Source organism: Nannobrachium achirus (assembly GCF_963921795.1).
Source record: "Nannobrachium achirus genome assembly, chromosome: 6".
Taxonomy (NCBI): domain Eukaryota; kingdom Metazoa; phylum Chordata; class Actinopteri; order Myctophiformes; family Myctophidae; genus Nannobrachium; species Nannobrachium achirus.
In genome coordinates this window covers 25,524,021-25,550,774 of record NC_137815.1, presented here as the reverse complement: position 1 = coordinate 25,550,774, position 26,754 = coordinate 25,524,021, and the positions used below count along the sequence as shown (strand labels likewise).

Below are 26,754 nucleotides of genomic sequence, written 5' to 3'. Positions count from 1 at the left end.
AGTGATCAACACGGACGTGTCCAACTTTTCATATTCCAATACACACACAACACCTAATTGGTGAATTCCGAACATTGACGGCCCATAATAACTTACCTGACCGGTGGAGTTTTTCCTAATCTGAAAATAAATGAATGTGTTTAGGAAAAAGTCTTTAGCTACCCCATATTGTTAAATTATTTATATTTATAATGTACATTATCTGAACCTTCATCAGAAACATTCATATAAGTATTACTTATATAGTTTTCTTTTTAAGGATTTGATAGTTATATACTTAATTAAACAAGTCAGACTTTAAAATAAAATTTAATCAAGGATTTTTACAAAATCAAATACTTGATTAGAAAACAGATCGTCAAATACCGATCAACAACGCAATTAAACCATCGTGACAATATCTTCTTCTTCATCTTCCTCTGGACTGCCAGCCTCTGAGGAGCTCATGGAGCTTAATCATTGGACGACAATATGGGTGGGGTCTGCTGCTGGCTCCGCCCAGCGCCACTAACGAGCACAAACGAGAAATGCAACTGAAGACATTTTACAAAAAACAGGAAATGGTTCCGGAGCCACACAACGAAAAAATACTAAACAACTCCCACCCTGTGTGTGTGTGTGTGTGTGTGTGTGTGTGTGTGTGTGTGTGTGTGTGTGTGTGTGTGTGTGTGTGTGTGTGTGTGTGTGTGTGCATAACTATACTTGTGATGGACAAATGTCTCCACAATTTGGGTTTTGCATTTGGAGTTATGCCAATTTGTACATAGTTGTGCACTGTAAAAATAGCTCACGACAAGCTTGTAGATCAGCAATTTGCAGGTAATTCCAGGCCAATTTCAGCTATTTTAGATAACATCTTAAAATGTATATGTCCTCACGAGTATAGTAATGTACGTGTGTGTTTCTGTCCTCTAGAAAGTTGTGTGGGAGGGAGGGGGCAAGAGAGGACTTTAGCATTAAAAACAGGAAGTGACAAACTACTTCCTCTCCCCCAAGGAAAAAAAAAAAAAAAAAACACCCACAAACTGTCAGTCAGAGGAATCAGCCAATAGGAAAAAATAAAATAAAAGAAGGGAGGGGGCTCATAAGTCCAGTGTCCAATGGTTGTGCGGGGACGGTGTGTTTTTCCAGGCGAGATCACCGTCGTGGGGGCGGGACTAGGAGCTGAGTGGCTGTGACAGAGTCAGGGAACAGGTTGTGATAGGTTGGCAGAGGTACGTATGAAGCGGTGATCATCTTGCCTGCAAACACACATATACAAGCTCTCGTTAATACTTTTCATTAGTTCAATATCCAATTATAAAACACACACACACTTAATAGGGATTTGATCCCCCCCAGTGAGTGAAAGACAAACTATTTCTAAAAATACATTTATGGTGTTTTTCCATTTCAATTTTTAGTTACAGAGGGCAATTATAATGTAATAATAAAGGCATGTAAGGCTTATTAGTCAAAGATTCAAGGAGGTACAAGCTTTCTGCCCGAGTCCAATGATATATACACTGTAGATGGAGTCTTATTGTACCAATGACTGTACTAGCTGAGATTATACAGAATGTGTCATTCTCCATGCATTTCATATACTTCTTTATTATTAATATTATGTATGTGTGCACTGTCTGACGGTTTACGGTCAATCTCAGTGGTTCACCAGGCTGCTCTTCATACGATAAATGGAGAGAAGATTGTAAAATTAAATATTCTATTAATATGGGAGGTTAGTGGTCAAATCTCATGTTGGATGGTATATTATGGCAAGTCTTACCAGCAAAGTAGCGTCCATGTAAGCCGTTAACAGCTGCCATGGCAGCAGGAATTGTGGGACACTTCACATAGACGTTGCCCTGGAAAACAATAGAACACATCCATGTTAGAGGTTTCACTGAATAGTCGACGAGTGCGCTTGTTCTTAACGTGGGGTGCGGGGGACCCCCAGGGCTGGCTCTGGATCTCTGGAACTCAAGTGTATGAACTATGGTTCAATCTGAACCAACGGTATGGCACCACCATGAGGGTCAACGGAAATGTTGGGTTGTGTGTGGTTCCAGCCTCACTCAGACCCCCCCAGCATTTGTCCTGGTATGATTAAGCTCTTTTTTGTGAGAGGAGGAACCTCAAGGTTCCTGATTACATTGTTTTTCAGCTCTTTTGAGTTGCCAAGATGTAGAAGACACCGGCTGGAAACACGCTGCACAAAAACAAAGCTTTGTTCTGCCAAAACTAGACTATTATAACTCAAATTGTTAATTAAATGGGTTATGAAGGCGATATGAATCAGAGTAGAGAGATGTGAGAGAGAGTGGAGATGTTTGATGCTCAATCTCAAGCCCTTTGCACTGGAGAGATGGATGAGGGACAGACAGCCAGGACACTAGATTTTAATTCGTGGCCTCAGGATATTGCATAAAGCCCCAGTGGTGGTCTACCATGTATTTAAGGCTACTTGACCATTTTATATTACTTGTAAAACAGAAACGTATAAAAAAGGTGATCATGGCTTGTCAGGTCATCAGTAGGTTGCGTACCTCAGTGGAGTTCCGGTCCACATAGATATGAATCACACCTCCATGTTTGTTACACTCCTCTATGACATCATGCATGATGTCCACATCCCAACCTGGAGCCGACTCACTGAAACACACACAGACAGAGAGAGAGAGAGATGTTACGACAGATACACATGTAACAGACAAGACATTCCCCAGAACAATTTCACCAGAAAAATCCCCCCAAGAGAGATAGAGATAGATATTTAAAGATAATAATTCAATATTCAAATAATCATTATTAATAGAAATATAGTAATCAACTTTCATTTGTCACTTTTACACATCCCTAGTCACAACGGCGTCACGTGCCAAAAACAGACAACCCACAAGTTCACAAAGTTTCGCAAACACTTTGTGCACTTGTAGGTTGGCTGTTTTTGCCACAAAATGCTGTTGTGAAACAGAGTGTGAATCAGGCTATACACAAACAGAAACAGATACATACTTGTTGGGGTTGAACATGTTGGACAGCTGGAAGCAGTGCGTGGCCAGAGGTTGAGACGGCAGGTTCATTGCAGAGTTCATAGCGGAGTTCATGGCAGAATTCATAGCAGAGTTCATGGCGTTGCTCATGTTGTTCATGTTCATGTTCATGTTGGCCATGTTCATGTTGCCCATGTTGCCCATGTTCATGTTGCCCATGTTGCCCATGTTGTTCATGCCTGGGTTCATGCCTTGGCCCATAGCAGCTAGATACACACACACAAACACAATCATGAGTCAGTTAAAGTTATACCATGTAACCTTTTTTATAAAACAAATCTTAAAATTGTCCTAACTGTTAAATCGCTAGTTTAGAACACCCACTCCGTTATTTTCAGCTTCTAAAGCCTTCTCTTTATATGTTTTCTATGATCCTTGCCGGGGACCGGATTTCGCGGAAAAATGACGTCATTTGCATTATCTGTATACGTTGTGTATACGTTGGCCAATCACATCGCAGATCATACACACATGATACACTACCGGCCAATTACAGTGCATCTTGCGTCTTTTCAGGAAATAACTTGCTTCAACAGCTTTGTTTACGCTGGTCTAGAAGTCTAGCATGTAGCTCCCCAACCTCTGCTCGTAGAGGCACACGAGAGACCTCTATGGATGCGTCTCGGCGAGGCGAGGCGGACGCGGTGGACTGAAAGCCCGGTCCGCGGCGAAAAACGGCCGAAAAAAGCAGACGCGACACGGTTTGCTATACTGCTACAGACCACTAGTTGAGCAACTTACACAGTATAGCTTTAAAATACTGCCTAAATAATAGTTTTCACAAACAGTGAGTGTTTACATACCCATTATAACACTGTGATTCAGGGTAGGGTATTAGAGTCAAGGTGAAATGGTATTGTGCGAGTATCTAACTTCCGTATCATGACACAACACTGGGCAGAGAGGAGTGCAAGTCTCAACCAATCACACAGATGGGGAACAGGATGAATCACAAGGGGCTTTGCAACTAGCCTAGAACAGTGAAACAATCCACCCATGTTAACTCATCTAGTGCCATTCGCGAGATGTCTCGCGAAATGTACTCGAGTATCTGTAGTGCCATTCACGGGATATCTCGGGAAAAGTAATAGATTACTGTAACGGCGAGTACATTACCAAGAAGAATCGCCGGCGGTCCGGAGACGAAATCCGTCGCTGATTTCGCATCATCACGGCTCCACGAGCACAAAATAGTCCCATCCATAACATTGAGGTGGACGGGGGATCTCATCTTTAATGTCCATTATCTCAAAACTCCACTTTAGAAGCTAGGATGGAGGCAGATGCTCGCTTATGTTACACAGTTATAAAAGCTCCCGGTCGGCCATTACACAACTCCACGTGGACACGGATCGGTTCCGGCGCACGATCCGATGACGTCAGACCGGAAGTGATTGCGCGGTGGACTTCTGGCCTTCAAAATAAGACAACGCAAGTGAATGGGACCTGAAGGAGGCACTTTGGACATTATAATCCGTTAATGTCTGGGGCTCTGAATGAGTTAACACACGGTGGGGATATATACTGCAGTTAGTTAGCTGCATTTGTATATCGTCTGGATATGCCAGGCTACTTTGCAACCTCCAGAGATGGACACTAGCTCTCTTCATGTCTTCCACCCACCTGGAATGGAAACTACCCAGACCCACCTGGAGGTCACCTCAGACCACAAAGCCAAAGAAATACATAAGGAGGTTTGTCTATTTCGTCCCTCAAATGTTTTTCATGAACATACTTTTTAGACTCGCTCTGCAGTGCCTCTCTTTGCTCAAGTCAGACTCAACGCTGTTCAAGTTATGTACCAATTATCCATGAAATCTCGTTTGAAATGACCAAACCTGCCTACCAATGTCGTCACTGGTAGGTGGGTACAGTATGTAGAGTTATGTATGTAGTGATATATACCTGAGACAGCAGCCATAGCTCCTAAAGCGATCGCTCCACTCATCTGTAACGCCTGTTGTGCTGCAGGTGGCATCTGGAGACCTGTACCTACAATACACATACACACACAGTTAAATCTATACCTACACTACACACAGTTTTATCTGTACACACACAGGGCTTATTCAGCCAGATAGCAATGTAACAATTCAACTAAATCTTCAATGGGCCACAGTCAGGAACCAAATTATTATTCTTTAACCATTATTTAACCACTTTATCCATTATTCTTTTGCTTTAAGTATTAAAAAAAATAGCAGATATACATCACAGCGCAGCACGCGGAGTGCTGTGCTGCGAGCTTGTAGATCTGCTATTTTTTGATAGCTAAAGCAAAAAAGAATGGTTATAGCGGTTTAAGTCTAACACGACACAGATGCGTACCTGGTCTTAATGGGTTAAGGTCAACCCTTACCAACCCTAATCACTATTGATTTGCCCTATTCACGGCCCGCCCACTCAGTTAACACAGAAATCGCAAATTTATTTAACGCAATTTCCGAATAGTAAAGTATAAAATACGGCAAGCATGATCAAGAACACAAGATAGTAAAAGGCACAAAGCATTATAATTTACTTTACTGTTTGAAATAATGATTTGTTGGCTTTAAGTCCAGCGATTTCTGTGTTAGTTTCCCCTTCAAAACTGACGTCAGCACCAGGAAGTTGCTGAGAAATTTGCTGAGTGGGCGGGCCGTGAAGTGTGACGACACAGTAAGATTCTGGCTTTAAATCCGCCCACTTTCGGTGCCATCTTAACTGTTAACCATCTTTGAAACATCCAAGATAGTCGGTCTGTACGTAGTTCTAATGCTTCTTGTCTGGCATACAGCAAGTACTTGTGACGGTGGTGTGTAGACAGTGTACAATACACTATCTTCCATCTCTCTTCCAACTTTGTCTAGCTATGGGACGTCACATAACTGCTGAAGCCCGACCAATTTTTCCCCAGGCCACGTAGAATCAATACCAACCCTCAGCCAGCCTGGCCATCAGCTGCAGTCGTCCAGTGGTGCCCAGGTCTATGCCGGTGCGCTCCAGCTCATCAGAGTCCAGGAAGGAAGATGCGGCAGAGCCATCCGTCCTCTCGGTCACGTGTCCCACCTTCATGGGTCGCCCCGCAAGTTCAAAGCCATTGAGCTGCTCTAGAGCTTTCTTAGCACACTCTGAGTCTGAAAACTGATAAACAGCAGCACACACACACTCTCAAGAGTCTGAAAACTGATACACAACACACACAACCCACACACACATTCAGTCTGAAAACGATACACAACGCACACTTTCACTCAGCCAATAACCTCCAATTATGAATGCAGATTCACCTTTACGCAACGGTGACTCATAAATAATTCATGAACTTCCTATTTAAATATGCACCATTTACCTCATAATACATAACCGCTTACAATACCCTTACAAACAAATATTCACCTACATGCTCACATATACATGTTCAAACATTGAAAAGCAGGGCTCGACGGACACCGATTGTGACCGTTTTTGTCACAAAATATCCCAACAATTTAATCTGTTTGAGCCCAAACTATAATTTGTGCCAGTGAAAATTTGAAATTATTCTTCTGGTGCAAGCAAAACTAGCCCTCTTCTTCCCCTGCCATTCAGGGGGGGGGGGGGAACAGTAGGCGCTCTGGTGCTATGCAGCATGGGCATAATATACTGATTAGCACAACGGAGCAGAGAAGTTGCTGCACTGACATTCTAGCAATTTCTGTGTGTCAATTGTTAAGTAAATTGAAAAGACTGACATCGTAGAAAGAAACATTGTGAATAATAGGCAGGCTTATTCTATGCTTCTTGTCTTTCTACAACTGCCTTCAGTGAATTGATGACTTTAACTCATGTCAATATTATTTAAATTCAGATTATATGAAATAAATGGACTGTCGAATTGAACAACTAAAAACATAGTTGTGGGTGTAATTGGAATCAGTGTAGAGTAGAGGGTTCTCTGAAAAGCTTCAATATCTCAGTTAAAGAGATGGATGAGGAACAGCCTAGGACATATTTTAAATCCTGGGCGCAGGACACTGCATGGTAGCCTACCGTGAGTTTTAAGGACACTTTCACCATTTAATGTTACTTCTAAACCGTATAGTTTAAAAGTAGGAAAATGTTTGGAGTACCAGCGCTACCAAGAAAAAAAAAGTTAAATATGTATTGATGAAAGTGATGATGACGACTCACAGTGATGAAGCCGTAGCCTTTAGAACGCGATGTCTCGCTGTCCATCATCAGCTGGATGCTTTCAATCTGAAACATGATTTCTAAGGTCACTGACATTGAACATTTATACATACTGCACGCTAGGGCTGTCACAATTATTACATAATCGTCTAATCGCAATTATTTGACATAATTGCAATTATTTTGTGATAATCGTCATAATCGTTTACATGTTGAAAGATGTTTATATATGTTCAAACATTTTTAAAAAATATAGTGGAAATAGCAGATCTACAAGCTCACAACGAGCTTGTAGATCGGCTATTCCCACTATATTATATATATTATATATATATTACTATATATATAATATACTATCAATGTTCTTTTTAAAGTGTAAAGTTGTGAAATATGTCCTTAATTTCTTTGCATATTTAGATTACGTGTCATATCTGCCATGTGCAATTTCAAAGCCTACAAGCCAAACAGAAATGTAATTGTCAACGACAAATACACAATTAAATCGTTAATCGCAATTGTTTGAGAGACATTTAATCGTCATGTAAAATGTCATAATCGTGACAGCCCTACTGCACGCAAATACAGAATTCAACTGTGTGTGTGTGTGTGTGTGTGTGTGTGTGTGTGTGTGTGTGTGTGTGTGTGTGTGTGTTTGTGTGTGTGCGTGCGCTTACCCGTCCAAAAGGTTCGAATATTCCTTTCAGCATTTCTTCAGTGATGTTGAAGTGCAGTGAACCGATATACAGCCTCATTGGACCTGTACTGCCTTTCTGGAGGTTATTAGCCATGGCTGCTGCTCTGTTCTTCTCTGCCTGGAGACACACACAAGTGCAGGTTTTTATCATTATATTTTGTTACTTTGTAAATACCAATATATTTGTCAATGTTGTTGGACTGGTTTTATTGGCCACGTTTTTTCTTGTTTTTTTTTTTTCATGCAGAACTGGCAACCCTCGTAAACAATGATCTACGGCAGGGGTCTTCAATGTTTTCAGGTCACGGACCCCTTAGTTGATAGAGAGCAGGGACCCCCACAACCTTCTCATAGATTCCATATTGTTTCATTGTTTGACAGCAGCACGATTATCAGTGGATTCATGTCAATTTGTGATTTCAGATATTTAACCACTTGAACAGTCAACACTTCATAAACCTGACCTTTCACTCTGTACTTGATCTGCTCCTTTTCCCCCTCTACACCAAGCCTCTTTGCCAAAAATAGCCGATCTACAAGAGCTTGTAGATCTGCTATGTTTGGCTTAACTTCTCCGAATATGGACGCTAGGGTTCAAGTGGTTAATATAAAAAAGGAGAAAAAAAGGTTTCTATCACACAAAGATTTGGAGGACGCCTTGTAGTAACTCTGAGGACCCCCTGTTGAAGACCCCTGATCTACAGAAAAACATTCTATTTGATCTCATCTCATAGTGTCAAGCTGACAGGTGTCTACAGGGTGTTGTGTGGGTCATATGTACCTGTGAGGCTTGTACTATGATGGGGACTCCCAGCAGTCTCTGTCCAGACAGGCCGATTGCCAGGGGGACCGAGTTGGCCTCCACGAACTCAATGTAAGCAATGCCCTTTGACCTGCGAGAGTTCCTGTCCGAGATCATTCTCACGTCACGCACCTGAAAAATAAAACATTTGATTATAGAATAGAAATACCACCCAAGAAAGTTAGGTTGATGCTTTACATTACATATGCATGAAACTGAAAATAGTTGACTGGTAAAACAAGACAGCTTCAGGGGTGTAAAGTAAATTATACAAACGGAAATAGCACCCTATTGACACGCTCTGTTTTAGGTCGTTACAAGTGAAGCACTCCAACAACCAGTACAACAGAGGTATTGCACAACCAGGTTGCATTTAGACCCCATCTTGTTTGTTTTGGGCCAGGCTGTCTATGAACAGAAGCTGAGGTCTGCAATGGCTTCCCATTGCTCTGGGGATGGACACTCATTAACATGCGAAGGCAACATTTACAGCTGCAGTTTCTGTTGCCTAATGTGTTCCTTTTGCTGTCAGCTACGGACCACCCATAGCTTGAGGGTGGTGAGAGGTGAAATTAACGTTTGTTCACACTACATTTTGTACTTTGATGATAGGGAATGTGCCAATGATCTGATAGTGATTCAACAGTCTCACACATACACACCCGACACCTAGATTACACATGGGACAGACTGAGAACACACAGCTTTAAGAGGTCCCCATCAGTAAGAGGCACTAATACAAGACCCCGCCTGCCATTTAACCCGTCTGTATATCTAACCTGCTGACTAACTAGTTGACTAACCTTTCCTACAGCAGAGAAGAACTCTTCCAGGTCACGGGGTCGTATCCTTGCAGCCAGCTGCATACAGAACACAGTCCTGGCATCCCTCTCCTCTGGAGTCAGGTTGTCGATTGGCTGCCTGTTTTACACAAAACAATTCATGTACAGGTAAAAATGTTGTAATCAATAGAACAGTATTTTACACTTACAGGACATGCATTTCACCACAGGGATCAATAAAAGGTCCAACTTATTTATGATCAACTCTGAACTCACCTGATTGGACTCTTCTCTTTGTTCCCCCTTAAGGGACTACGAGTCCTGGACCTCTTACGACTGGACAGACAGACAGACAGACAGAAAGACAGAGTCAGTTACAATTTGTATTTCATGATGCAGATATTCCAGTTCATACACTAAGAAATGTAGCCCGCTTAATTACTGCACACTGGCTGTTTCTTGATCCCCATACACTTCTTTGAACGGGGTCCCCCAGGGGTCTGTACATAGTCCACTCCTTTTTTCCCCACACTAGACTTAAATCGCTTCACCGAAAATAGTCAATCTACAAGCTCACAAGCAAGGCAGGCTTTGTGGTGGTCTCTACAGACGGGTACTTACAAGGCGGGCTTGTGGTGGTCTCGGTATCTCCCAGAGCGCTCTCGGCTCTTGGAGCGACTCTTGCGTCCTCTGCTCTTCTTGCGGTCTTCTCTGCTCCTGCTCCTCTTGTGGTCGTGACTCTTCTTCCGGTCTCTGCTCCTCTCCCTGCTCTTGCTCCGCTTCTTGTCTCTGCTACGACTGCGGCTCCTCTTCTTCCTGGAGGAGCAACGTTTCACATCTTGTCACAGGCTGTACTACTGCTGCTGCTCTCGATGTTTGTACAGTGTAGAGCCTGGACGATATATTGGCCACTATTTGACGACATCGATATTGGCAAATATGTTGCCAGTACGTCCTGATTGTAACCACTCAATCGGCCGCTAGTGCTGTCACGATTACAAGATTTAAGTTGACGATCAAATGTCATGCAAATAATAACATTTTGGTCATTAAACTGGAGCACAAATACATCTTTAATTTCTGTTTGGCTCTTAGGCTTTGTAATTAAACATTGTACAGGGGAAGATATGACAAATAATTTGAATATACAAAGACATTACTGACATACCGGTATATAATAATTGTTTACTAAAAGCAATTTAACAAGTGGAAATAGCTGATCGACAAGTTAACACAACAATTTTGAAAATGTAGTTATAGATTATGTAATCATTGTGACAGGCCCATCTGCCACCCCTAATATGGGCATGTCATTGTAGCCGAAGAATTTAACAATGTAACAAAGACTGCTATCAATACATTTTGATCGAAGTATACTGTGGTGTTGTGCGATGGAGTGCGTTGTTACCTCTTGGAGCTGTGTTCCTGTCCATTAGGACTGAGGTTCTTGTCGTCCTATGGGTGTCGCATAGAGAACAGCATGAAGAGGAAACATTCACGTTGTCAGAGAAGGGGGAGGGGGGGTGGAGAGAATATAAAAGGCATTAAATCATAAATCTTGCTCAAAAAACACAGTTAGGGGAGGAGGGGAGGGGGGTCTTAGTTCTACTGTCAAAGAGTCTTTAAAAAGTGTCAGTCGGGGTCAAGCGTCCCACATCAAGTCCCACACAGTCAGGCCCTACGTTCAGTCCCCAGGCTGCAGTTGGGACTGCAGCCCAGCTGAGAGCTCCAGCAGTGGGGAAGCCCAACGCTCCGCGCTCCAGCTCACTCAGACATCTCCGGGCCGCCGCGGTTGCTGTTGTTGGGGCTGTCGGGAGTCCTCTGAGCGGCCCTGAAGCACACAGGGAGTCAGTCACTTCAACTGAGTCTCACCTTCACAACACACACCACTATGATGACTGAGCTAACTCATCTCTGTGGCTACAATAAGGCTTTTAATGGAAGGCCCCCACCATACGTCCCCCTTCTGACAGTGAGAGGTTGTGTTTTTTTCCCCCTACAATGACTAACAATGCCTGAAGCAACAAAACCTACATCATGTGATGTAAAGCAGTCCGACATACAGACTGTTTGGTTAATGTCCTCTCCTACAGAGAATTAAAACCACTTGCACCCTATATACGCACTTCACTGACCGGGGTCCACCAGGAGTCCATTATTAATACCCTCCCCCACCCCCAAACCAAATCTCTTCGCCGAAAATAGCTGATCTACAAGCTCACCACGCAACGCGTTGTGAGCTTGTAGATCAGCTATTTTCGGGAGACACCCAGAATACGGACGCTATGGTTCGTGCGGTTTTAAATAGCTTCAGATGCCAATAACACCGGTGTCCACCTGTCGCTTCATTGTGCTATTCTGCATCCCCGTTGTGTAAAACTGCATGGTTCTGCATCCAAATTACTCAAAGGTTTTACCTCAGACGCTGTAGTGTGTTGGTCCTAACGGGTTATGCCATCTTGCATTCCTGCCGAGTACTAAAAGGGAAACACAATGGCTGAAGCCTGACAAGTTCTGCCTAGTTCGGGTAATCTCTGAACAATCTGTCTGTTTCTCTGTACGGCACTTGCGATTAAACTAGGGCTGCAACAGTTAATTAAACTAATCAATGTAATATTAAATAAAAATAATCATTTATGCCATTTTTTTCACAGCTTCTAGAAATTACGTTTTTTAGTTTGTTGCGTCAATGCTGCGAGCGAGGGTGAGGGATATTCCATTATTAAACATACTGAGAGGCTTCTTTTGGGAATGCCTGATTAGGAACTATTTCACTTGTGATACCTACAGATTTTGTTCACCCAGTACAGACGTTGATATACTGTAGGCGTTTTATCCGGAAAAAGAAAATGAAAGTGATTCTAAATTATTTGATTATCAATCCATAGAATCCACAGAAAATAACGGATCATTGCAGCTCTGGGCTAAACTAGAAAGAATCACACACTGGCAGTGTTTATGTCTTACCATTACACTTCTTAACAGTTCAACTGAGACCCAGACAGTCCATGCACTCACAGCTTTCTAACCAAATATTAATTATCATCATTATCCTCTCCCATGAGGCCGTTTTCTCCTCCTGATGGGGGGGTGGGGGGGTGGGGTGAGTCTTTCTTTGGGCTAATCCACGGGGCCAACCCAAGAGTTTACAGTTAACCAGGGAGAACCACAGTCATGTTACCATGGGGACCACAGTAGAGCAATGCATGATGGGGGGGCTTTTTTACTACCTTCATGTTTCTGACAGATCACACTGGCATTCAGGGGAGTAGAGGTGAGAAATCGTTAGGCAAGTCTACAAAGAAAGATAGATGTGCATTTATTCATCAGAGGCTGAAAAGGAAACGGAGGCAGCATGAGCAACACAAGCACAACAACATTAGTCTGCTCACACCCGCTGGCTCTCAACGTCGGGCGTGGGGACTGCCGAGGGTCCACAAATGGATCCTTACGGGTTAACTCCCGAGAATGTAATGGAACGCAATGGACTCATGGTTCCATTTGTACACGCTTTATGTTATGCAAGCACAGAGGATTTTACCATGTAGATTGATGTCACAGAGATCAAAAACATGGCGTCAAATGGTGCGTTTGTGGTTTAATCTTCGACGCATATCAAACTGGGGGTCATTGAAATAAAAAAAAGGTTGAGAATTACTGAACTAAATGGAACCAAATAGACCATTAAGGGTCCATTTATCTGTAAGGTTCATTTCAACTACTGGTAGTCCCCAAACCTGATGTTGAGATCCATTAGGTAAAGACACTAGTCATGCCCTGCTAATGGCGTTACAACACAATTAGCACTTCTGTACTTATATTTATACTTTGTGAGGTGACTCCTAAGTCCAACACTGTGTTGCCAATTGCCATTAACAACGTAACATTACCAAACCACAGGTGTTTCTCAATACCAGCAACTTCTTTCTGGTCACAGCAAAATATAACGTGTTGAGCATATGTTGTTATAAAAAATACATTACATAAACACACAACAAGCAGGCCTTTTCTTTATCAAAGGCTACAGCTAAAAGAAACCCCCCACAGGGCCTGTTGTATTTACCATTTGAAGCCTGGGCTATTTCCGTGTGTTTCTATGCTTATGACTGTCACTTCAGCTGTCAGCCATGCATGGCGTTTAGGACACGCAGTGAAATGTCATCATTTGGCATGTGACTGCTTGACATCACCTAGACCCGTTTTATGAATAAGAATGCATTATTTAATTAGTGCCTATATGTCCAAATGTTTTTTTAATGGACAGGAGAGATCTCCCCAACTCTTTGACAGAAAATATATTTTAGGGTTACCGATTTCAGCCAATCAGGAGAGAGTACCCATTTATGCAAGTTAACTTCAATTTTATAGTGTTTCAGCTCCAAATTGTGTCTGCTCACTTCTTTGTGTCAAATTCTAATTTCACCATTTAAATGCTGTGTTCTATGAGAGTTCTCTCTCCTGATTGGATAAAATTGGTATCCTGACCTTCCGTTTACTCAAGAGCTGGAGAGATAGGCTAACACGTGTTACTGAACGAACACTTGAAGTTTGTTATACCGTTCTTGTTTAGTAAGTGTTAACTTGGAATAGCTCTCATGGTCAAGTGATTTCGAAAATAATTTAAAACTATTTCAACTGTTTATTTTTGTTTACAGATGTTGTGACTTAAAATGTTAATATATTATTTATAGGCAGTATATATATTTCAATACAGTGTAAAAATGCTCTCACGTGATTTTGATGTAAATGTAAATCTCATAGATTCCTTGTCGCTGTGATCAGAAAAGTGACCAAATAGACCATTATTTGGTCACAACCAAATTAGCAACCCAAGTATCTAAAAACATGTGGCAACAGATATTGAGAAGCACCTCGTTTACAGGCTGGAATGTTATTTGTTGTCTGGCAATGGTTTAGTGAACCTATCTATGCATTTTTTATCCTTGGGGCTCTGTGATTGGTTGTATGTAGACTGACAGGCATCTGAGAGGATACCCACCTTCCGATATGGAGCATCCAACATCGCTTCAATGTCCAGGTCATCAGCCATGATACCTAGTGATCCAAACACAGACACACTTTAGATGAATTTTGACAACATGCTTCAGAACGTAGGTATCAACAACTGTGTAGTCTACATTGACAGCTCGTCTATCATGTGCAATATTCGAGAAGATTTTATTCTAGTACTGCATAACTCTGAAGGCAGTGACTGGCCATTGGATGGTGTTACACAAAAAGGTGTTGTCTTCAAACCACCTACCGACTGTCACAGTCACAATCTAATCAGCATCAAGAGTCCTGGGTAGCCATTAGGGATGGGTATCGTTCAACTTTGAATCGATACGATACCTTTTTTGATACCTGGGAATCGATACGATACCCTTTTCGATACTTTATTGAATATAATATTATTATTATAATTCTTATTTGCCTTTTTTCTATGGGCTATTTTACACACCAAAATAGGTTATTAAGCCAGTTATTCAGCCATTTTCATGTCAAGTAGGCCTAGTAGAGTAGTTGATGTGACTACTATTACTGTTATGGCTGCTATTGTATAATTAATTCATTTGTTTGTCTACAATAGAATATACACATGCATTTTACAGATAGGCTATTAATACTGTTGAAGTTTTACTATTATTATTATTATTATTGTTCAAAAGTATCGAAACGAGGTATCGTTCGTTTTTACGTGAACCGATACTCGATAGTATCGACATCATGGATCGATACCATTAAAAGTATCGCAGACGATACCCATCCCTAGTAGCCATAGGCCTGCCACTTTAAAACTTGATAAGCATCCAGGTGATCTCATTTACATACATGTTAATGTCATTCCCCCCTCACCCCCTTTAGTTTCGTTTAATCCCAGTCATTTCAATGCAGCGTGAAAGTATTCCTGTGTACTAGCCCACAGCTTGATAAACCTGTTTCATGATTGGTTCTTCTCACTGATAAACGACCCCCACCCAACAACAAATCAACAATGAATTGGCTCACTGTCTGGCGCCTGCAACTCCAACCATAGCAGGATTAGTTGTCTCAAATTGCCTCTTAAATAATTAGGACCACCGTCATCAACACAGATGTTTAACCAGGAAATACCAATTTATTACACATTCAAGCATTCTGATAGTTTTAATTTCAGCGCTTGTGAGAATCAACACAATTTAGGCATTTAGCAGACGCTCTTAATCCAGACAGTGAATACTAAATGAATGAATGGACAGTGACACAATACTGAATTTATACGTCAATGACTAATACTGAATGAATGATAGTGACACAATGCAAACTTAATAAATTAATTAATATGATACAATACAATTAATATAGGACAATGAATAATGACGACAAATAGTGGTCCTGTATTGAAAGTCAAACTTAACAAATCATCCTTTTTATCAGTGGTTCTCAACCACCAGTGGTACGGGGACCACCAGTGGTCCTTGAGGGTGTCTCAGGTGGTGCCCAGCTAAATGATAGAGTTGGTAACCAAATGGACCCTTATATCTTTAACTCTTGAGAGCGTAAAATGAAACCAAATGGACCCACGAGGCAGATGTTATTGTTAAACATCTGCATTACTTAATTTACTCGAATTCTACACAATTAGAGTTAAAGAATTGTTATTTTGATCCAACGTTTGCCTGTTATCTCTCCTATGGCATTGTGAACAAAATCTTATCTAATCACAACAAAATATGTTTTTGTTTTGGGTCTGAGAGGCTAAATGTCATCAAATGGTGGTCCGTGGCTCAAATGCCGAATAAATAATGGACATTGAATATGAAAAAGGTTGAAAACCACTGCTTTACTTTACAAGAGGACTTGAAACCATCCATGTGTGTGCTCCTTCTGTATCGACTAGTTAGTTCATCATGTTTGGGTGCCAGAAATGACCATCGTATTTTAGACCATCTTAATCCATGTTATTACTATGTTATACGTGTAACCACCAGGATGTAAACCGTAGTCGTACGACATTTTGCATTAGACAAGCAGCACGCATTTGATTTGGAATAAAACACGCCGTTTAAACCACCAATATGTCAACTAAACAACAACAAAACAAACATCTCCTCTGCTAAACCCGCTAGCATCCTTGCTAGCGCGCCCAGCAAATTACACAGACATGTGTGACCCTTCGAATTCCATGACTGCAGCGATTGTTTAGCATGAAATAAGGTCGAAATAAATCATTTTAAGGGCCACTGCGTCCCGCGTAAGGCAGAGGCAATCTAACGTAAATTTACACGTCAAAATAAAATACGTTATGAGTCTCTGAAAGCCCCAAACACAAACCTGACTCACGGTATTTAAACAGAATTCTCCAGGTCACCAGTGTCAGTGTAACACTGTCCTCTTTCGGCCTACAGAGGAACAGTGTTTGTTTTCCTTGGCTGTGTTTAACGGAACATTACAGTACATTTCCCATCAATATAGTCGCTAATACTGAAGATAATATTACCTTGATATGAAGCGCTTGTAGAAGTAAGGGAAATTATTCGATTAAAAGTCACAAGTGAAAGATGTTTTAAAGTCTCCTCAGCGTGTCGTCGCGTCGTGCGTCGCCCGCGTACCTCCGTGCTTCTAATAATGGCGCATGCAGCTACAAGTCTGTTACCGCGAGACTTAGCACGCAACTACCGCGAGATTCGGACCTCCATCCGGTCTGCAGACTGTGTTGAAGACCCGCCCACAGAGCCAAATATGCATAACAGTGGTGGAAAAGGTACTAATTTGATTTAGCAATTTTTTGAGTAGCAATTCTGCAATGTAGAAATACTATGTTACAAGTAAAAGTCCGGAATTCAAAATGTACTTGAGTAAAAGTACAAAAGTATTGGTATCAAAATACTTAAAGTAACACAAATAGCTCGCAGAATGTCCCATGTTCCTATTTTTATTTTATTTTTATAAATCATTTGAAAATAACAGATCTACAAGCTCACAATGTGCCGCATTGCGATGCAAGCATTTGTCATGGTCACCAAATTGGTCACCAAATGTTTCTTGTGGAAGACGACACTCCTCGTCATATGATTATGGTTCAACACATCTGCTTGGTATGAGCTTGGGAAGGGTAGCCTATGTCTTAGGAGCTTAAAATCTGTGACTGACTATATTGCCAGTCTTCACAATGTAGCCTCGTAAACCAGGCTCCTCCTGCCTTCTGATTCGAAAGATGTAGTGGGGTTCCGTGTACATGTAATTTTAGGTTTTCATTTTAAATTTGTGTGAAAGTTTATTTTTCACTTCCAATTTGTAGATTATGGTCTATAGAACAATTTTGGTTCGAGTGTCAAGACAGTAGATTGAAGAAAAATATATGTTTTGCCCTATTTCCAAAATGACCAAAATCGGAATTGTGTTTTTTGAACAGTGTCTTAGTTTTCCCACAATTGCTGTGTAATATATATATTTGTATTGCTATATCAAGTCAATACTGTGTGAGGAATCAATTGGAGTCAAATGTTTGTTTTGAATATTATGTTATTATATGATATTTCACACAATGAGACAATAACATGGTTATTACACTCATGCAAAACAATACAGTTACATCTTTTTCCTGTACCACAATATAGTGCCATTGGCTTTAACAACTACTAGAACAATATTTTAACAAAGACAAAAAAATCTAACACCTATATACAGTCTGCTCTGGTCTAGCTAGTTCTCACCAGTAGGCCTACATTTGCACAGATGTGTGCATTTCAACTTTTCTTTCATGTAACTGCAACGAGTGCAGGTTGGCATACAAGCACTTTTACAAGTGCACTTCACACTTTAATATATCCTTGGCAAGAGGCAGAGTGGTCCAAATGGGACCACTAATCCCATAATCAGTGGGACTGTGGACGGGCATCATGGACCTGAATGAACCAGTAAGACTCCCTAATCGGGAGATAAGCGACCATCATGTCGCTTACACAAACTTTAGAAGGCAAAGGTAGCCAATCAGGAGGGAATATGGGAAATGGGACTGATCTATGTTGATGACATGACTATAGAGATACTGTGTACCGCTTTGTGTGATTTTAGCAACAGTTGGGGGTGGAATTCTTTCCACATAGTTTTCTGTGAGAATTGTGTCATTCGAACACGATCAACATCATTGTCCTCATTTGAGTCATCAGGGTACAGCCTACAGACAAAGTTTGTCGCCAGTTTTTTCAGCCTTGGAGATGCTTATGTTGGAGTGTCGGCGAGCGTTACAGATTCCTCCATGAGGGATGGCACTTTGTGCATCACCTTGCAGCAGGATCGCTTACCCTTGAATTTGAATGACAATGTGCTGTCTGAGCCAGTGAATGCATGGAAGAGAGCCATGCCCTTGCATGTTGTCATGCCCAGGTTTGTGGCAATGGTATACAAGGAGATCATTCTAGTAGTCTTTACAGCTTTGAAGGAGATCCAGATTTCCACAGCTGATACTAAACCGGATTCGGCATGACATCGACCCTAACCTGAGGGAAAACCAAACCGGCTTTCGAGAGGAGAGAACCACAGTAGCCCAGATCTTGGCCTTGAGGAGACTAATCGAGGAGGTGAAGAAGAACAACCTGACGGCTGTATTGTGCTTTATTGACTTCAAAAAGGCTTTTGACTCAATACACAGAGGCACCATGATGAAGATCCTGAAGGCCTACGGTGTCCCTCCCAACCTACTCCGGGCAATAGAGACCATGTATGCAGGAACACGGACCAAGGTGGTGAACCCAGATGGCAACAGTGAGGAGTTTGACATCCTGGCTGGGGTACTGCAAGGAGACACCCTAGTCCTGGATTATGCGCTCAGGAAGGCCATCAGTGGACAAGAGCAGGATCTTGGCCTCAAGACCCTGCAGTAGTCTTGACAGACCTAGACTACGCGGATGACATCAGCCTACTCTCCAACCACGTAGAGCAAGCACAGGAGCTCTTAGTGTGCCAAGGTTGGCCTTCAGCTGAATGCCAAGAAAACTGAGGTGATCACCAATAACATCCAAACAGAACATCCACCTCTCACAACAACAGGAGGCACTGCTCTGAAGGAGGTCAAGGACTTCAAGTACCTGGGCTCATAGGTCGACTCAACAGAGCAAGATCTTTAAGTGAGGAAGGCACTTGCATGGAGGGTCCTTAATGGCATGGCTAGTGTATGGAACTCCAACCTCCCTCGACAAACCAAACTCAGCTTCTTCTATGTGACGGTAGAGTCTGTTCTCCTATATGGCAGTGAATGCTGGACCTTGCTCTGCAGAAGTCTCTAGACGGGTGCTACACCAGAATGTTACGTGTAGTGCTCAACATCAGCAAGAGTTCACATGTCAGCACATGTCAGCTGCCAGACAGCAAACTGGTGCTGTGGGGAACCAACACATGGGCACCGGTCACCAGGACGTCCCACACTAACATAATAGGATGTACTCATAATAGGATGTACACAGGAGCGCAAAGCACCAGCGGGCTGACAGGATGTATGGAAAACCGGGATGACTGGAAGCGACGATGGAAGGCTCGTCTGAGGACGACCTATAGAGAGACGGCTGCATTCAGAGCCTGGATGTGATGAAAATTACACAGAAGCACTACAACAACATCTGTGTCTCCACTATACACCATCCCAAGCGATGATGTTTGGAGGGCATAGAGAGGATGTAGGCCTACTAGGACACGAGTGTCAGCTTCCTCATGGTTGCATTGATCCATTGGTGGACTGTTTCCAACATGGTGGACTTGATCATCAGCAGTAATGTATATGTCACGGTTTGTTAGAGAAACAGGACGGTCGAGAAACGGAGCACTCGTCGTGCAGCACGGGGCGGAACGGAGCCGCTCGATTGTCCACGACATTGCAAGCGGCGCGCAGGCCAGCGGACCTTGGTCCTGCTCTTCGCCCCCGAGCACCGCAGGTGCGAGTGGCCGCGAAGAGCGGGCCAGGGCCGGCCGCGCGAGTTACGAAGCCGTGGTGAATGCAATCGTTACGGCCTGGGCAAGCCCACGATAAACGCCCTGTCCAAGTGACTACAATGGAGCTAATGGCTAGGCTAGGCTAGGCTAGGCTAGTAAATAAAGAAAGAGTCGCAAACGAGTGACGTCAGCGCCTTCACTAGTGAATGGCTGTCGCATTATAACTCTATGGGCTGTCGTCGCCACCTGGTGGTGATTGGTGTGTGGTGAACGACAAAACAAGCGCTCTTACATAGAACGTCCTGAGTTACCCAAACATCCGGTAACATATACATCCTTGTCATCTGGAAACTGTGTATCTGTTAACAACTTACTTGAAAGGAATATGAGTACAGCTCCTTCTTACTTAACAGCTTCTTCTTGTTGTCAATGTTGTCCAGGCACCCCACTAATGGGAAGAGTCAGTTTACTAGGCTATTCACAATGTGCATAATATTATGTTATCTCACAATATGGAATATTGTTATGCCTAAATATTTTAGGGTTAGGCCTACATGTCTCCATTCCGACATGTCTCCTTTCCGACACGTCTCCATTTCGACACTAACCCAACTCTTACCCTAATCCTAACCTTAACCTGTATGGAAGTGTTGCCACTCCAACAATAAGAAGTCAATGTCGAAATGGAGACATGTCGTAATGGAGACAATCATGTCCCCATATTTTAGTTGGGGTGTCTCTTTGCTCTCTCCAGACATGGGCATGTGAAAGTCCTCACAGAAAAGTATCTGGATGAGTGCTCGGAAAGAACTGATTCCTTGTGCCTCAAGTGGGAAAGTCTTCCCCAAGAGTATTTTCTTAACTGCAACTTGTATCTGTGAAGCCTACTGCCCACGCAACATCTTGCACAGTGCAACAATATGAAAAAATGTCCCTCTGTTTGACCTCAAAACGTCATGTTCCTTGTCTCGTTGTCTGGTGACGCCAATCTCCTTGAGGTCCCCAGGACAAGTACTGTTCCTGGGACGATAGAGGTTTTGATGCCCCAACACTATGTGGAATACACTCCCAAAAACTCTCAGAGAAACCACCCTCCAAACCTTCAAAACCCACCTCTTCAATTCAAAACGGCTTTACCCAGTTAACTCCAACCCCCCCCCCCCCCCCCCCCCCCCCCTTCTCATCATCCCACTGTTTTTATTGATTTTATTCCTTAGTTTTGGCCTTCTTCTATCTAAACACTTTAGTTACTAGTTACTTTGTAGATTTTGATTATTTTTTACAAAACATACATTAACCACTTAAGCCCTGTGTACATTCCGGCCATTTGAAAATAGCAGATCTACAAGCTCACGATGCGTCACAATCCCACACATTGTGAGCTTGTAGATCAGCTATTTTCAAAATATATTTGTACATTGCACATTTTAGACTTGTGAAACAGGACATTCTCATAATGAGTACTTTCTATTTTTGGTACTTAAATTACAGTTTGATGCCAATTCTTTTGTCCATTTACTCAAGTACATTTTTAAATCCGGACTTAAGGGACTTTACCTGTAACAGGGTATTTCTAGTGTGTCTAATGATCTGATGAATGCTGATTGTTACAAACACACGTCTGACTCACTTTACCCTCCTCATCATCTTTAATAAAATCAATTACTCATCAACAGACATCATCACTGTAGAATATAGAATATTAAATTCAAACCTGAACCATATGTGACAAACACTACAATATAAAACATGTTATGTTATCAGTAATTATCATTTAGGAAACATGTCACCGTTTTACCAATACAATTACAAACTGATCGTTTATACTTATAGTTTATATTGTACAAAATAATAGAATTTTATCAGGAATAATTGTATCTATTTAACTATCTGTCCACCATCGCTGTGTTTGTAAAGCATGATCTCTCTGTTTGTCTGTCATTAGTACTGAATGAAACATTAAATGTAATCATAATGAATGACCTGCCATAAACCAGTCTCTTCTGATTACGATGGAGATCCCTAATCAATACCAGATCTATATATTCTGCTATTTTTTTTATGCTAGACGTTCTAACTTTGGTTTTCCAGAGTGACACAGATCTTCCCTGGTAACATCTTCAGAGATGGCCCATCATAATGACCATTATAAATGTATGGAAAGACTGTCTCAGTGAAAGTGTATGTGAAGGTGTGTAGGTGTGTGTTAGAATCAGGATCAGAGAAGGACAGCTCTCCTCTGTCCCAGTCCAGCTGTCCTCTGTCCCACCAGTCCAGCTGGTGGGACAGCTGGACTCTGATCCTTCTGAGTTTCTGATTCACAGAGAGAACAGTCTTTTCCTCAGGCTCTGATGAGGAGACTGCTCGGTATTTACCCTTGTAAAACCATAAGCAGTATCCACGCTTTGCGTTTCCCTTCCTCTGGTGAGACTCCCCACACACACCTACTTCCCAATTTTCATTGTCTCCGACCTCAACATCCCAGCTGTGAGACCCTGAGTTAAAGCCCACAGAACCCAGGACTCTGTACGACCAGTCAAACCTCTCTGGGTTGCCAGGAAGCTGCTGCTCCTCTACACGTCTCACACTGGCCAGATCATCAGACAGCATGAGTCGAGGATGAGCAGTGTTGGGGTCCAGGATGACAGGAGTGTAGGAGACAATGTCCTTAATCTTGTTCCAGACTCTGAAGGTCAGGTTCTTCAGGTGTTTGGCCTCGTCTATCAGCGGTCCTGAGTCCAGCGGTGTGTCCTGCAAGGTGAGCTGGACTCCCTCCATTGTGGCCTTGTAGTTCTGCAGGAATGACATGTGGTCGTCGTCTGCCCTCAGCTGGTCCTCAGCAGCTTAATTGGATTGCATTGGAGAGGGTTTCCATTTCTCTGCTCAGACCTTCAATCCTCTCCTTCATCTCCCGGCTCTTCTGAGCCTCTTCCTCCCGCAGAGCAGCGATCCTGGCCTCCTCTTCCTCTTGTAGGAACCGACGAAGATTCTGAAACTGTTCCTTAATCTGCACCTCTGTGTTCCTGGCCTGAACCTTGATGTGATTTTCTGTTTTGTTGTAATCTGTTTTAACATCATCGAAGACCTTCAGTTTCTCTTTTAAAGGCATCAGTGATTTCCAAACCTTCTGTTTAAAAGTCCCAATGCTTCGTCCACGGATAAGAATTTGTGTTTTTTTAAATCACAACACACAACACACACCGGCTGTTGGTTGTCCAGACAGAAGAGCTTGAGCTTCTCACCGTGTGCAGTACAGAGTACCTCAGAGCACACAGACGAGGAGTGATGGTCCTGGGGGAATATTCTCTGACAAATGGGAAATTCTTTTGTTGGTCTTGTCGTCCAGCATTCCTGCAGACAGTCTTTGCAGAAGGTGTGGCCACAAGACAGCCCAACATGAAGTTTAAAGATGTCATGACACACGGGACAGATCAGCTCCTCTTCCTGAACTGTCAAATGCGAAGCCATTTTGACTGCCAGTCACACACCTGATCTGGAATATTCTCTGCGGCTGTTACACCAGAGGAGTACTAGAAGACAAAACAACAACAATGTGAGTAATAAAAATTAATATTAGTAGTAGTAGTTGCAGTATTCATAGTAACATATCGTTTAGCACATTTTTATAAGCTGCCTGTTCTTACCTCAGTGGAGATTGTCTATGTATGTATTTATTGATTGATCGATATGTTTTGTCTCATCAGTCTCTGACGAGCGAATCTCAGTCTGACAAAGAGGCTGAGACGACTATAGAAGGAAATGGACTTTGATTTATTATCTTCTGATAACAGATTTTCACACACACACACGCACGCACGCACGCACGCACGCACGCACGCACGCACACACACACACACACACACACACACACACACACCCTAACCCTTAACCCTTTAACGAGCTGTGTGTGTGTGTGTGTGTGTGTGTGTGTGTGTGTGTGTGTGTGTGTGTGTGTGTGTGTGTGTGTATGTGTGTGTGTGTGTGTGTGTGTGTGTGTGTGTGTGTGTGTAGCGTATCGCAAGATGCTGTAGACTACTGCTGCTGTGTCATTTACACTGACTATAGGTCACGGCCACAGGCCAGCCTTGCCCGTGCCCTATATACACACATAAACCTGACTGCTTTCTATATCATGCAAGGACTGATGGTTTTAAACTTCTTGGTGTGTTAAACTGGGTATTCACTGATCGTTTGCTAGTTGTCTCTCCTGCACGGCTGGTGGCAATTATTTAACTGTCATTAATATGAAGTTCACCCAAGTGCTTATGGTAAGGTAACACATGGTCGAAATGTTTAGGTTGCTATTATACAAGGGGTAATTGATGTCATTATTTATATGGAAGTATTAGGAAGTAAGTAATTGGCTAATTGGTGCTGTGTTCTGTGGGAGGGACCACTCTCTATAGGGAGGCTGCAGGCACAGGCTATTCAGTTGGATGTGGGCACATACACAAGGGAGAGTTACGGGGCCTTGCAGCGAACGGAACAAGGTAGGCCTAGGCCTATAACCCGAAGAGTCTCACACTGGCCAGATCATCAGACAGCATGAGTCGAGGTTTTGTTGGTGTCACCCCTATAGGTCTTATTTTTCATTATCGTATTTCTCATTCTCAACGTTTGTTATTTTTGTATTGGCCAAAGCACTGTAAATATTGGTGATGGATGATTATATTTGGAGGAGTTGGTCGAAATAAAACCCCCAAAATGACTGTTCATCTCTGACTGTTCTTGGAGCCTAGGCCGCTCGGGCAACTTCACAATAGGGGTTAAATCAGTTCATGGTTCTAAAACCTATATCTAATTATTTGGTTGCCCTAACAGGGTTTTTGTGCCAAATCGACCGGCTTCATCGGCAATCGTGCAGAAACATTTTCTGCAGAGAAAAGTTGTATAGTTTAATTGATATAAATGTATTAGTTAATTAATTTTCGCCATTGACTTATATATCCATATCCATATGCTATGGAGCTATATCCAGATCTGGAGTTCATGATGTCGGTGCACAAGGTCAATCTAAAAGGAAACTCAGGAAAGTCTTATTTCCAAGGAGATCCTTCTCTTTAACATTGAATGACAGACAGAACACAGTAGAGCAGTAGATATCATCAGAAAACAGTTGTGAACACAAACAACAATGCAAAATATAAGATATTTACAAAGAAGGGTCAGGGTAAGGTTAGTCTAGGTTTATAATACCAGTTTCGAGTGGCAGCCGTCTGTAAGTGGTTTTTCAGAGCGGTTTTAAAGGAAGTTGGGGATTTAGCCTACACTCCTTTAAGGCCTTCGGTAGGGCGTTCCACATTTTAGTGGTGTAGTAAGGCAGGAAGAGACTGGTTTACGAGGCTATAGTAAAAGAACAAATTTGCCCTTTGTTTGAGTTGACTCTGGGTTGAACATGGTTTGTAGTTCTGCCTCTGGTGTTGTGGACATCCTTGACGTTTTGGAAGTATTTTGTCAGGTAGCCACTTTTCGACTGCAGCTTTAGCACCACACTACATGACACTACACCGCACCACACCACACCGCACCACATAAAAATATCTACATTTTTCCATTACACAAAAGTGTACCCCATCGATAAGAAACAAATTGACCCTTTTAACTGTGCTTATAATACAATATAAATTTGTATTACAACTATCCTAATTATAATACACTATAATGGATTACAACTGTGATTATAATACACTATATAAAGTATTAATGTATTACTATGATAACTATAATACACTATAATAGATTATAATAGTGGTTATAAGAACACAATAGAATATATTATTATGTATTACAACTATATCCTGGTGATCTAAATGAAAAGTCAGTGAGTGATCAGTCATTATGAAATGTTTGGCCCTGTTTGGCCTAGCTCAGACCTACTCTGTCTGGAGTGGATACTTTTTAGTACCACGTTTAGTACCACTTTCACACCACTCTACCATCCAGGTCCTTGTAGTGGAAAACCTGGCACAACTGGGCGGTGTGAAGTGGTGTGGTGTTGGGCCATGTGGTGTAGTATATCTTGTACACCAGGGCCATTGCAAGATGCTGTACTGTCATCTACTTTGAGACACCCCATGCTAGACTGGTGAGGTGAGTCCAAGGAAGAGCAGGACCCTAATTAGTTTCTTTTGGGCTGTTTTGACCCTTGTTTTTAGGGCCTTTACGGCGTTGCGATACCATAGGAGTCCATAGTCATAGAGGGGCTGAATGATTGCACTCGCTTACAGTAACAATGTCAAATATTCCTGCTCCATGAAAAACTACTCAGAATGCAACACAAACTAAAGTACTTTACCGTAATAAAGAAATGTAGCATTGTTAGGGTTATACAGTACTGTACTGCAAAAACTACTACCAATAATGTCTTCAATGAGTTATGGC

The 26,754-nt window shown here is 42.2% G+C and overlaps 1 protein-coding gene across 3 annotated transcripts; it reads right to left on the bottom strand.

The window, feature by feature from the left end:
• Positions 1 to 296: 296 nt before the first annotated feature.
• LOC308287558 (RNA-binding protein 39-like) lies at positions 297 to 17,059 on the bottom strand. 3 transcript variants are annotated; one of them, XM_080728775.1, is made up of 15 exons: positions 16,946 to 17,059; positions 14,465 to 14,520; positions 10,874 to 10,920; positions 10,087 to 10,281; positions 9,742 to 9,801; positions 9,487 to 9,604; positions 8,663 to 8,815; positions 7,862 to 7,999; positions 7,188 to 7,253; positions 5,954 to 6,158; positions 4,941 to 5,027; positions 2,998 to 3,241; positions 2,529 to 2,634; positions 1,769 to 1,847; positions 297 to 1,241 (listed from the first exon to the last, which is right to left on the bottom strand). In XM_080728775.1, the coding sequence occupies exons 2-15, from the start codon at positions 14,513 to 14,515 to the stop codon at positions 1,138 to 1,140; spliced, it is 1,653 nt and encodes a 550-aa protein (XP_080584901.1). In that variant the 5' UTR covers positions 14,516 to 14,520; positions 16,946 to 17,059; the 3' UTR covers positions 297 to 1,137. The 3 variants fall into 3 exon arrangements, with proteins under 3 accessions (XP_080584901.1, XP_080584902.1, XP_080584903.1); XM_080728776.1 differs by lacking the exon at positions 16,946 to 17,059 and adding an exon at positions 12,696 to 12,760; XM_080728777.1 differs by lacking the exons at positions 14,465 to 14,520; positions 16,946 to 17,059 and adding an exon at positions 11,148 to 11,326.
• Positions 17,060 to 26,754: the final 9,695 nt, after the last annotated feature.

Coding starts and splice junctions, on each gene's coding strand:
- LOC308287558 (XM_080728775.1), bottom strand. CDS start 14,515: ATGGCTGATGACCTGGACATTGAAGCGATGTTGGATGCTCCATATCGG. Junction 9,802..10,086: donor GACCACCACAAGCCCGCCTT/GTAAGTACCCGT, acceptor CTGTCTGTCCAG/TCGTAAGAGGTCCAGGACTC. Junction 8,000..8,662: donor TCATAGTACAAGCCTCACAG/GTACATATGACC, acceptor GTGTGTCTCCAG/GCAGAGAAGAACAGAGCAGC.